We start from the raw sequence: 13,470 nt of genomic DNA on the forward strand, positions 1-13,470 counted from the left end.
CCCCTGCGCCACTGGGGGAGGAGGTAGAGATATCGGGAGCAGAGCTGAGCCTGGGAAGAAGGGAAGGGTGGGGGGAAGGTGTTCTCAAGATGTGGTAATGCTTCTCACTGTCCTACTCTGTTAAGTGTTGTTAGTGTCTGTAACAAACATATGTTCTTTTTTTCTTCCCCTAACGAGTCTTCCTTTTGCTCATGACCATAAAGGGTGATTTCTCCCCATCCCAGTGCTATCTCAAACCACAAGCCTGGCTCTCTGTCCCTTCTCATTGCCGGAGGGGAAGGGAGAGAGAGCTGCTGCATTGTGGTTGGCTGCCAATCAGGCTCAAACCACAACATCCTCTCTCCTCTGCTCAGAGCTCTGTGCACCATGCTATTTTCTTTTCATCTACCTCAAAGTCCCAATCTCTGCCCTTTCCAGAGACTCTGTGTGCATGTCCATTTGCAGTTTGTATGTAAGTATCAACCTCTTGCTCAGTACATGTATGTTCTCCCTTCCTCTTCCACTTTATGTTTCTCTTTCCTCCCTCAAAGTCCTTCTCCTCCCATTGTTATGTTGGAAATAATTAATAAGTGTTATCAGCCATTTGTTTAATACAGAACTACAGTTACAGAAACTGTGCTAAGCAGACTACATGAATCTTAAATGTCTTAGATTTTCTTCTTTTGGTGTTCCAGTTTCTCTGTATGTACGTAAGGTTCTACCCTATATTGCCTAGATAGTTCCCTAGTTAAATGCATGATTCAAAACTCATCACACTTCAGCTGGAGAGACAAATGCCATCACACTTCAGAAATCTGGGGAGACAAATGTTTTACTATCTAATTGTAATAAAAGATGATTTAAAATGCCTGATTGTGGAAAGACTTAAGAAATGAAACTTATCCACACAAATGTTTTCATGATGTCAAGGGATTACTCCCACAAGTAAGGATGCAATTGGCCCCATAATAAGGGAGAAAAGAAGACAAAACTCCAATGAAAATAAGAGAAAGCATTCCATATATCTAAATTCACAGCCAGAGACACTTGCTATTACTGGTCTTACTTTCCAATAAAGTAAGAGAGTATAAAAATTCTTCTTGGAAAGCCTTCAAAAGTTCAGCAATACTTACTTGTGGTAAAGCTGCCAGTAAGTGGTTCAGATTGTCCTTCATCATACAGGGAGAAAATAGCAACAGTATACTCTGTAAGGGATGTCAGACTTTCTAGAGTATAGGTTGAAACATGATCAACTTCCACCTAGAGAAAGCATCATTTGCAACAGATATTGATCATACACTTTACATTATCAGTGTCTGAAATTCTGCTGGGTAATAATGATACAGAAAGAGAATGTCATGTAACTAGTAGAGAAATTCTGTGAAACCATGAACATGTATAAACTCAGTGCCATAAAAGCTTTCAGAATCAATTAAAATAGACAAACTAGAGAAAAGGAAAATTTTGTTTATGACTAACTAGGGAAAAGGAGAATTCAGCCTTAGCAAGCCTAACTCACTAGCTAACATATCAGCACTGCATGTTCAGGAACCCAGAAGGGAAAAGAACTTTTTGGGCCATTGAATCCAGTCCCTTATCATGGATAATCATTGCATAAACCATAATGTTTAACATTTGTCAAGAGGCAAGATGACAGTTTCATCTGGTCTCTAACCAGGCTGCTGTTAACACAACTTTGCTGAGGATATAAAACTTAAACTGTAAGTTTATACAGCTTTATCAGTCCAACTATTCAGTGTCATGTTAGCTCAGCATCACAGGGGAAATGCCACCAATACAGAGCAAACAAAACTATGCCACCTGCTCTTTGAACAGGCACAAACAAAATGTTAAGAAGTAGAAAAAAACCTCCTGAACATTCACTCACACTATAAAGTATATTACCACAAGCCTGAGATGTTCAAATATCATTATGATGAGTACAGCCAGGCGTATTATCTATATTAAGAGTAATCAATAGGAAAAGGACAAATGATTTCTAATTTCAATTTTAAGGGACCTAGCAGAAAGAAAAGATACAAAACATTGTACAGGTATGCTCTCTTCTAAACTCAGGAACAGGTTCTCCAGGTTTAATACAAATATTCCATCTTGTATGGATGAAAGGCCAGATATGTCACAAAACAAACATAATTACACATAACTATTATTAAAGACTTTTTTGAAGGGCTAAGTTATCCATGACAACTTATTTGGTAAGGCATCTGGACCATTTTAATAATTGGACCCATTAACTGGAACTATTTTTTTGAACCTCCTTCTGTATTTTTTCAGATTTCTGTATTAATAACATTCCATCCCATTTTTCACTCTATCACAGAATTCATGCTGCTAAAAGCTATTATAAAACACCTTTAGTAACAAGGTATAACTAAATATTGAATAAGTAAATTATTAAATACAAGAGTACAAATTGGAATATCTTGGTATTATCTTACCATTCTGTTCAAGCCAAATCCTGTTTCTAGGAAGAGAGTTTTCAACATATAATTAAAGCAATAGACGTTAAGAAAATGTGGCAAAGCCTTCAGATAGTCTTTTTGAATGAGCTTGAGTCTATGACATATGCTTTATCAAACGTCTCATTATCTGGACTGAATCAAGAATAAATATTTCCATGCCATACATTCAGTCAAGATCCTGCACCTGCAAACCACTGTTCACTTAAGTAGTTTCCTTTAGTTTATGTACACCAGCAATGACTGGTATATAAAAAGTTCAGAGTACTGTCCTCCACACATATAATCCACTCCAAATGTATACTCAGTACTAAGCAAACTCTTATTTGCACTAAGATTCAGAATTATCTAGCAAATCTTTTGTTGCAGCTTGCAAGGTAGCTTTTATTTATAAAAGTAACCCTTAATAATCACAGAAGTTTGGGGAGGTCTGAGACTGGTTAAGGGAAGAGAGATGCTAATAATTTACCTCATTGGTTTCTGTTCCATCTGTTTTAACATACATGATGCGATAGCCATTTACATTTTTGGAAGCAGGATCCCATGTTAGCTTAGCACTACTGTGTCCAACATCAGAAAATTTCAAGTTTGCTGGTGGACTTAGAGGCACTTGAAAAGGAAAGAGATAAAACCATGAAAGCAATTCCTTGTTTTAGCTGTGAAATTTTTCATGTCCTGAAAATAACCAGCACATTTTTCATTCAAAAATTTCTACCATCAATATTTGTTTTAAAATATCTACATCAATGGAGCTACGCAAGTACTTAAAGGGAGATAAAATGGCTTAGCTCTTTTATGAAACAGAACTTTCAGTCATGCTAAGTGCATCTCAATTAATACTGAAAAAGAAAGAAATTATGTTATTTTTCATAGCAGATATAGCCTACACAATACTTGCAATAAATTTGTGTTTGTATTTGTGAATTAATTTAATTCAACGAGATGTTTATCCTATATGCATTTGTTTTCCATAGGTATCCCAGTAAAAACATTTCATAACAGTAGTATTTTGGCAAAAAACTTTCTCAATCCTAGAAGACCCTGACATAAGGGTAAGTTTGTCCAAAAGCATAACTATCTCAAACGATCTCCAAGGATGCTTTTTTTTTTTTTTTTTTTTTACCTCTGCTTAACCTTTCCGCTTTTACTACAGAAAGAAGCTGTTTCCTAACAGCAACCCTGGTTAAAGCCATATTTATATACCGTATATTCCTTGGTTGTCATGAGCTGAAGGAAAACGAGGTCATGTAAGAGCAAGTTTCAGATTGCATCTACTTTTCTGTCACACTAGAGAAAGCAAATTGTGCTGTCTGTTATTCTCAGCAGTAGGTTCTTTATTAGCCCAACATCTTCTAATTTCCTTTGAATTCTGAAAGTTTTCTCTAACCATCCTGCCTTCACACACACACTGCTCATTAATCCATGTGGACAGACAAATATCAGAACTTCAGAAACTGTTTCCCTCACACGAGAGCACATGGGAAAAAACAACAAAAAAAAAAAAAAAAAAAAAAAAAAAAAAAAAAAAAAACCACATATATTATGCAGGACATTTAGCCAGACTCAGAATCTGCAAGCAAACACCTAACCAGCTTAGGAAGAGTCAAGTCAACTTGGCTATGAGGAAAGAGAAGACAGGAACACACTGGAATTGTATGAAATGGGTTTGCCACACATGCTGGCATTCAATATATTCCTCTGAGTCTAGTGAAGGGAGTATCACGTGCTGGCTTTCCTTTCTACTTTCTGTCAGTCATGGAATGCACTTCATTTCACCATCCAGGCCATACCACAAAATGCTTCAGTCTCAGCTCTTTCCTTTTGTAACGAACCTCCTTACAATGCTGCTCTCAACCAGACAGGCAGTCCTGATTCCAGAGTTACGTGATATTTACAGTGAGTCTTGGATAAATCCTGGCCCCAAAAAGAAACCCCACCCCAGAATGAGCTTGCTGATCAGGCCTCTGTTTGGCACAGAGAAAGGTTTTGCTACAGTAACTAGGATGATACAGTGTGTAGGATAATATTATTTGCTAAATACATAATATCTGATACTACATGTAATAGTATAGCAAATTAGGCAGATCACACTCCAGTCAGATATATACTCCAGGAAAAAAACCACTACGTAGCTTATTAGTTGGAAGCCAGAAATAATCACACTGAAAGAAAAAAAAAAAAAAAAAAAAAAAGTAGCTTAAATATGAATCTGTACAGGGAAGACATTACAACTGAACACTGACCACGTGGGACAGGTGTGCTCACCAAGAGCTTTCTCTCCTTACAGACTGCCCCACTGCCAGATCAATCACAGCCTGTTAGAAGAGGGCTTATATGAATAGCTGCCTATAGAAGGTTAGAATCAAACTTCTTTCATATTACAGTGCTAAAGACCAGTCAGAGTTGGTGGCATTGAGTCACTCTAAAAATAAATGAAGGTTGCAGGGTAGTTAGTTTTTTTTTATTCTGGTCTGGTAACAGCAGTGATGATGGGCTAACTAACATATGTTACTACCTTCTGTGATCAAGCGCTGTGGCTGTGAATCCTCACCTTGTGCCAGTGTATCTGGAATTTGCATGTGATCTTCCACCCAATGTGTTAGCCAGGTTAGAGCTGTGCAGCCTCCGAGATCATATGACGTGATGTGGATTCAGGCTGGCACAGTCATAAACTACATAAACTACTGTTTAAGATAAATGAAAACCAGATATTGGGCAGATATTGACCAAAAGCGGGGGTGAGGGAAAGGAGAAGGAGTGAGAGACAAAGAGAGGAAGAAATGGACAGAGGGACAAAGAGCCAAAGATTTGATTCTCTAAATGTTAAGAAACTTCTACGCTGATTTCAAGTCCACAAACATGTGGTTCACTCTTGCTGCTTGTCTGTCTACACCTGCCCTCTCAGAGATGACCCAGTTCAAACAGCGATGCTAAAGCTTCTTCCACCATTACTTGCTGACCTTTTACAAGCAATTGCTCTGGCCCTTCTTTTCACTCGCATACCTGAACCTCTTTCACCTATTAAATGTAAGTCACTTTTCACACTGGCTTACTCATGCCAGGAGCACAAAACAAGAGGAAGCAATCACTCCACTGCTGGGAGCAACAGAAATGTCACTGAATGCAATCCCAGAAATATCCCAGCAGCACAAGCACTTATTTTCAATTCTTTCCTCTTCCAAATGTTGGGGCTATTTAGCGAGCTGACATACAGTGCTGTGTACAGTTGGTAGAAGACAGAATTTAGCTGGAAAGTGCTTGCTGTTTATTGAAAACACACTATCATGACTGCACAGGCGCTTTCCAACCCTTCATTTACCCAATGTTAGGCAGCAGAGGTTGCACAGAAATTTCTTTGCTTCTCTTCTGTCTGTACTATCACTGAGCCAGAGGAATGAACTTCTCCATCTGAGCAGGCTCCCACACACACCTGGTTCTCCAGCTACGGGAGGCTAAACACAGCAGGCTCAATTTAGATCTACATGGTGACCTTCATTCACCTTCAGCAAGTTCAGAAAACCATCAGTAGTTCCACCAAGATCAACAGGGATATCCGCAGTACCACTACCAACAAGAGAGCTCACAATCCTGTTCGAAAAACAAGCTGCTTTGTAGAAAATCACATCCTCAGCCTCTATAAATTAAGTATTCACACTGAGAAACAAGCACAGTTAAGGCCTTGCCCTATGGACTATTCAAATCAGATTTTAAAGTCACAGGTTTGCTCTAATATATGCAAAGACTATTATGAAGTATTATTAACACTGAAGTGAATATATATACGTGCAACCTACGTGTAGTTTCTTGTCCTGTAAGGGGATCACTAGCTTCTTCTCCAAACATGGCATAAACTGTGACTGTATATTCTGTATTTGGCAATAGTCCATCCAGTTCAAGTTCCGTTGAGGCCGCCCCAATTTTTATCTGAACCCACAATAAATAAAAAAGACACATTATTCTAGATTAGCTCATGATGGGGAAGAATACTATTTACATAGCAGAAATTAGTTATGTGATCAAATGTTCTCCTGAGAATTTGTCTGATACGATGCCTGAAATACCTGGTCCAAGATTTTTGGATTTTGCACAATAATCAAAAGAACAAAACTATCAAAAAGCAAAAGCTATCATACAGGTAAGAGGACTTTAAAAGTAAATAGTTACATGAGCAATGACAAAATAATCCTCTCTAGAACATGCAGCCTTTTCATTCCCAGCTACACTTTGTTTCATCTTTGGTCATAGGACTGAAATTTCATGGGAGGAATTGATTTCCATGCACATCGAGGCTCAGATTTGTTGCTATTTAAGGTGTGTACCATTCTCCTCCTCCATCTCTTCACTGAGAACCACATTATCATGGACTGACTTATTTACTGAAAAAAAGTGTTTCTTCAGGGTAAGGCTCAGTCCTCCTGAATCAGCCAGTTTTCAGGGAGGCCCCATTTCAACAGAATTATGTGCTCACAGCCATTCATTTATCAGAGAGCACAAGTCTATGCGAGCTTTCAGCAGTTTCCTATTCTCTCTACAAGTTCACATGCCCCTACATGCTTCTTAGTATTCTTGCTTGAACAGAGATGTTGTACATAATCTTAATTATACATATAGAAACTTGAGGATAAAAACTTTTAAATCCTAGACCAGAAGTTCCACTGGAACTATGCTTTCAACTTTAGAAAAGTTTACTGGTTTTACTGTTTTAATGACAGAAGACTGGACTTTACCTTGTCCCACCTTTTCTTCTTTCTAAAAATATCTTCTAAAAATCAGTTTTAATGGAAGGCATTATTTTTATATTTAAAAATAAAAATTGAACAGAACTAAGAAAGAAAACCAATAAAGGTCACACCTGCAAATTGTATTTACTTTTAAAGGTCCTGATGAGAACAAAGGCTAAACTTCATATTCTTCTGATAGCACACTTAGAAAATATCTTAGTTTTACTTTATTTTCGGTTCCTTTGAGTGTTAGTTTTACCTGATGATACAGTATCACTTCATATATAATTTCAAAAGAGTCACTTTAATTCAGCTGAAATTGTTGCATTTTTATGGCAATGACATATAAAAATAATCAACTGGTACTTTCACTTTATTCATAGTCTGTAACACATAGAGTACTTAAGGCGGTCATGAAAAAAAACCCAAAGTATTTTCTGATCAAGTTTGAGGTTAAAGGCCAAGTACTAGTTTATTCTTTAAAAGATGTATTTTTTTTAATAATTGCTATTCGAATGAAAGTACAATACGTCACCTCCTTTTCATCTGCTGCCAGTCCTTCCGTGAGGGGAGCATATAGGATCATGTAACCTGTGGCACCCGCTACTCCATTCCACTTTGCTCTCATGCTGCTCTGTGACACATCATACAATTGAAGATCCGATGCTGTTGGCAAGGCAACTACAGTGGAATAAGAGACAGACACTTCAGTTGTCTCACTTGAGCAACCAGTTATTTTTCAAACAGTTTATTCTACCCCAGGAAATACAAAGAAATATAGCTATCTGAAGTCATGGAAGTGCTGTCTGTATGCCACAACTATGATTAATACATAAAAGAACACAGAATCAGAGAAACAAGGAAATGGTGACCTAACCAATTCTAATATCAGGGCAAAGCTACCCCTTACAAAGCATTTCAGCTCTTTGTCGTAAACAGCTCTGAGCATTTCAAGTGGGAGGACTTCTGTTCTTTAAGTGCCAAATCACTCTGTTCAGATCTCACCCTTCCTTTTCCCTGATCAGCAGGATGACCACTCGCTATCGAAGAATGGGCACAGTTGCTATTAGGAACAAGGAGCAGTCCCCAGAGATGGCTCTTTCTGGCAATAGTTACAAGCCAGAGCGTGGAAGAGACAGCCATGAGTTAGGATACCCTGGAGAAAACCCTGAATGAGTAAGTTGCACACATCAAAATATTTTGGCTACAAAGTGTTGTGTGTTTAAGACCTGGACTGTCCAAACTGGCTCCCAGGCCTATGTCAGTGGGATTATGCAAATATGGGCAAGATCATTCATTGCAAATGATTGCTAACGTTAACCTGGTGAGTACAACTAAAAAGGCTGAGTGAAATTCAAACATGATTAGGAGCTTTACTTCTGAATGTAAGGCTCTGTTACTGGAACATAGCACTAATTTGGGTTCCTGAATATTTCTTTGTGTATCTGTAACTCTGTAGAATAGCAGTTTGCACTCTTTCTTCCTCTCACAGAATAACATCCCAAGGACTCTGCACTGCTGTTACATCACTGATGGATCCCACCAAAATATCCAGTCACTGGAGAGATACAACGGAACTTTGGATGCTCCTTTGTAACTTCTACACTGATAATAGTCCCTAAAATGACTCAAGGGCTCTGAGAAAAACAGAAGGTAATTGGTAATTGATATCAAGCCTTTCCTATTAGGAACTCAGAGTGACTGTAATAGGCTGGATGTTAAGCTTCTGCAAACCTCTGCTTTGCACGCTTCTGAAGAATCTGATCTGCAAATACAGATTCAGCAACCAATTCTAATTACGATGCTAGTAATTCACAGAGCTTCTCTAATCTCCTTGTCCAAACAAAAATTGCAGCCTATCTACCTGATATCTCCAAGGAGTAGTGTGTCTGTTATGTTATGTTCAACAAGCTCTAACAGAGCTCTTAACTTCCCATATACAAAACATGCCAGATTTGTCCATTCTTGTTCATTGAAGCTGTTCACTTGTTCTGTTGTTCAGGTCTGTAAACATGGGAGAAACTTCAATCCAGGCCTCTCTCTAGGTTTCCACTTTCAGGTTACCCATCTACCTTCACTTCCAAACCTTTCACAGCCTACCTCCAACCTATTTAAACCCTTGTTGATGTGTTGACTTATATTCCCATGAATTCACACAATTTCTCTAATTTTAGGGAAAATAACCCATAAACTTTTTCAAATGTACTTCACTCTCTTCCTTCAAAGCTCCACTCAGATCTCTGATACCTATAGAAAGAAACTACATGTTGAGATATTTTGAAGGTACTTTCTACCACATTGTCGCATTCCTATGCAAACTGCCCCAGGATCACAGAGAGAGTATCCATCACCTGTCTTTTTTCACAATTTGATTCTAAAAATCTACAAGGAAAGTATCCTCTAACTTACTTATGATTCATATTTTAACTCTCAATGGAAACTCCTAGATACTCTGGCAATATAAATACTAATTAACAAAGAGGTGACTAGAAATTAAACAAGTGGTGTTTTCTACTGGAAGTTTCATTTGAAGAGCTAAGAATCTCAAATGTAAATATCCAGTAGGTAATGCTGATTTGCACCTTGGACCATTACCAGAGTATCTGGTATTATGATACTCTGGTAACATAGGAATAAATTAGACCTACTAAAAAACAACTGGAATAAAGTAAAGCAGGTAGAAATATATTTGCAGCAAATTAAAATGTGAATGCATTTCATATTATTTCAAGTTAGAAGTGACTACTAAATCATAATCCTTTCTAACTATCTGTACAATATGCATACTGAATGTGTCTAGATTATACATACCTGTAAACTATTTTCAATGTTCTATATGAACAAATGTGATTGGTGGCTATTTTAATCTGTCAGTATCTCACACAAAGGAAGAATGTAAACTAAAGTTTTCCATAGTTCTCCATTAGGATAGTAAAAATACTACCAAACTGCAGGTGGTGTAGCATTTGGAGTGATTAATCAGATTATTACTTCTAACAGATTATCAAAGACAGCTGTATAAAATGCTTGATGCTGTATGACCATGGGGTGTGATCTGATCAGACCTCAGAAAGCCAGCAGGATTGGGCTCTGTCAGAACTTGACTAGGTGACTTCAAAGGACTACCAGGTGCAATATGAAACAATCCTGTTGGCTCAGTATGTGACTGTTGTCTCCCTCAATAAATTAAGCAGGTCCTTACACCACGTTATAGGTTATAACATGGCTGGAGATGACATTATGGGAGACAGACTAAAATGGAAGTCTCAATTTTACATGGTCCTATTTATTTTCTGTTCAGAATTGGGAAGATTAACACTGACACAGAATCAAAGAACTACTGAGGATGAAAGGCACTTCTTGAGATCATCTAGTCTAACTTCCCTGATTAGTCAGGGTCAGCTAGAGCAGGTTGCTCAGAACCATGTCCACTTGAGTTTTAAATATCTCCAGAGATGCAGACTCCACAACCTCTCTGGACAACCTATTCCAGTGTTTGACCACCATCACAATAAAATTGAATCGTCTTCTGTTCAGATTTAATTTCATGGGTTTTCAATTTGTGCCCATTGACTCTTGTCTTGTCAGCGGGCACCACTGAGAAGAGTCTGGCTCTCTCTTCTTCATTCCATCCCACCATGGATTTTTATACATAGATAAGATCACCCTGAGTCTTCACTCCTCCAGGCTGAACAGCCATAGCTGCTTCAGTCTCTCCTCTTATGAAATATGCTCCAATCCCTTAATCATCTTTGTGGTCTTTCATTAGACTCACGCCAGTAAATCCACAACTCTCTTGGCCCTGTTGCAGGGTCCCCAGTACAAGCATCCAGGTGTGGCCTTGTCAGTGCTGAGCAGAGGGCAAGAATCACCTCCCTCAATCTGCTAGCAATCCTTTTCTAATGCAATCCAGGAGGCTCTTGGCTGTCTTTGTGACAAGGCTGCATTGTTGGTTCACAGTCAGCTTGTTGTTCACCAAGACCCCCCAGGTCCTTCTCTGCAGAGCTGCCTTCCAGATGGTCACTTCCAAGTGTGTACTGACACATGAGTTTATTCCTCCCTAGGGGCAGGCCTTCACACTTCTATTGGTTGAACTGCATGTTTTCCCCTTTATATATCCATGCTGACTAATCCTAATCATCTCCTTGCCCTTCATGTGTTTGGAAAAGAGTTTCAAGGCTTAGTTGCTCCATCACCCTCCTGGGGGATTGAGGTGACAACAACTGGCCTGTAGTTCCCCAGATCCTGTTTCACAAAGGATTGACATTTGCTTCCTTCCAATGTTCAGGGACTTCCCCCAGTCACCATGACCTATCAAGGAAAATCCAAACTGTCCTAGTAATGACATAAGCCAGCTCCCTCAGCATTCACAGGTGCAGCCCATCCAGTCCCATGTGTGTCCACTTTGCTTAAGTGCTCCCTATACTGGTACTCCTGAAATGAGGGTAAGTCTTCCTTTCTCCAGACTTTCCCGCTGATCTCAGCAGCCTGGGATTTCTGAAGGCTTCCACCATCTCATGGTCACATCATCCTAGACTACCTGTGACTTTATACTCCACTCTGCATCAGTTCTTCCTTGTTTTTAAGTATCAGCTATAGCAGAGCACCTTCTCTTGCTGGCTCCATGGTCACTTCTGTCAGGAATTTGTTGTCAAAGCACTGTAGAAATCTTCTAGATTGCTTGAGCCCTGCCATGTTGTTCTTCCAGCAAATATCAGTTATTGATATATTACATATTGACTCCCTGGCTCCTAGTTTGAACTAAAAAGTTACCCTTCCATTCCTAATATCTGTCATATTTACTAAAAAAGTAACTGTATTTTGTATACAAATACATAAAATAGATATGATCAATAACAGCACATTATCTCAGGTACTAGCATAGTTTTCATTATAGAACCCCAAACTGTAAATATATTCATTCTAACAATATCCCAAGTCCCCATTTCACAGACAGAAAATAACTGAATCATTTAGAAAGTAACTTACAGAAGTCACCTTGAAATCTTTGGCACTGGTGGGAATCAGGTGCAGATATTTCTGGTCCCACCTAATCCTCCACTCATGAGATCATGTTCTGCCACAAACCTAGTTTATAAAGCTTGGCTCCACACCCAAAGTGTAGGAATGTTCTAATTTAGGATTCAGTACAACCAACTTCAAAGTTCAGCCCAGAGATAAAACCTTTCTCAGTGTTTAAATATGCACACAGCATTTGGACTTAGGAACTTAGCCCAGAATTAATTCAAAAAGAAATTAATTTAAGGCAAATGCATTAAAAGAATCTAAACTGAAAAAGACTCTCTTATGTATTTCTTTTTCACAAAGACTAATGTTTACACAGTGTGATTAAATACAGACAGTCAAATCCGTAATGAACATGATAAGGACACTTACGTGTAGTTTCAGTTCCACGGAGGCCCTCACTAGCAGCATTTGAGTATATAGCAAATACAGCTATCTGGTATTCAGTTAAAGACATCAGGTTTTTGAGAATTGCTGTTGATAAGCTTCCATCTACCACAACCTGTTTAGAAGAAGATTCAACTAAATACACATAAAGCAAAATAACTATATCAAATCAGCCAATCCCTCTTACAGACAGTTTTTACACTGACATCTAAGAATCGATGTACTAAAGTTCAATTCATAAATTTGCTTTTGCTACCTTTAGGTACAGTAATGCGCCTGAAAAAAGAACAGCAACCACATACATAATCAAAATGTTTAGCTGATATAAGTAGCCATTTAGAACAAAGGAATTACTTAGATAAATAAAGTGTATGGAATAGTTTCTAAGAGTGTATATTGGGCACTTTTTGATATAATCACTACATCATCGTAAATAATCCTTTAATACTACATATGTATACACACACTACTTCAAATTGACATTAATACATATCCACACTAAACAAGTTTCTAGTACAAAAAGAAATAAAATACATCCTTAGTTAAATCCTTTTGCACTTCTGCCTTTCTATTCAATTTTATAAGTTATCAGATGAAGCCAAAAATTCGTTCCACTGCATTTTTTCCCACCTCCAAATGCCTAAGTCCTATTCAGATAAACACCTCTCTCCAAATTTTCACTGACCAGTTGTAGATGTCCCAAAATATATACCTGTATCATCCTCCTTTTATGAATTATTTTTTCTTAGAATTGAAAATCTGGCTTACCATCAGCTCCTACCTATTCTGTTCTTGTGAACAGAATGGTGCACAGAAAGTTGATAGAATTGGTTCAAGTAACCATATGTATAAGCAAAAATGCAGGCAGTTCAGCCCAC

At 38.2% G+C, this 13,470-nt stretch overlaps 1 protein-coding gene across 6 annotated transcripts in view; it reads right to left on the reverse strand.

The window, feature by feature from the left end:
• The window catches only part of COL14A1 (collagen type XIV alpha 1 chain), a 126,577-nt gene that overhangs the window by 71,298 nt on the left and 41,809 nt on the right, over nt 1-13,470 (reverse strand). For all 6 annotated transcript variants that reach the window (XM_032999644.2, XM_032999643.2, XM_032999646.2 and 3 more), the window contains 5 exons: nt 12,578-12,707; nt 7,716-7,861; nt 6,254-6,383; nt 2,929-3,068; nt 1,113-1,239 (listed from right to left, as the gene is read on the reverse strand). In XM_032999644.2, coding sequence (XP_032855535.2) covers nt 1,113-1,239; nt 2,929-3,068; nt 6,254-6,383; nt 7,716-7,861; nt 12,578-12,707 — 673 coding nt within the window. The remainder of the gene's footprint in view (nt 1-1,112; nt 1,240-2,928; nt 3,069-6,253; nt 6,384-7,715; nt 7,862-12,577; nt 12,708-13,470) is intronic.

This window comes from Tyto alba, unplaced genomic scaffold, assembly GCF_018691265.1.
Source record: "Tyto alba isolate M040663 unplaced genomic scaffold, T.alba_DEE_v4.0 Super-Scaffold_9, whole genome shotgun sequence".
In the NCBI taxonomy this organism is placed as follows: domain Eukaryota; kingdom Metazoa; phylum Chordata; class Aves; order Strigiformes; family Tytonidae; genus Tyto; species Tyto alba.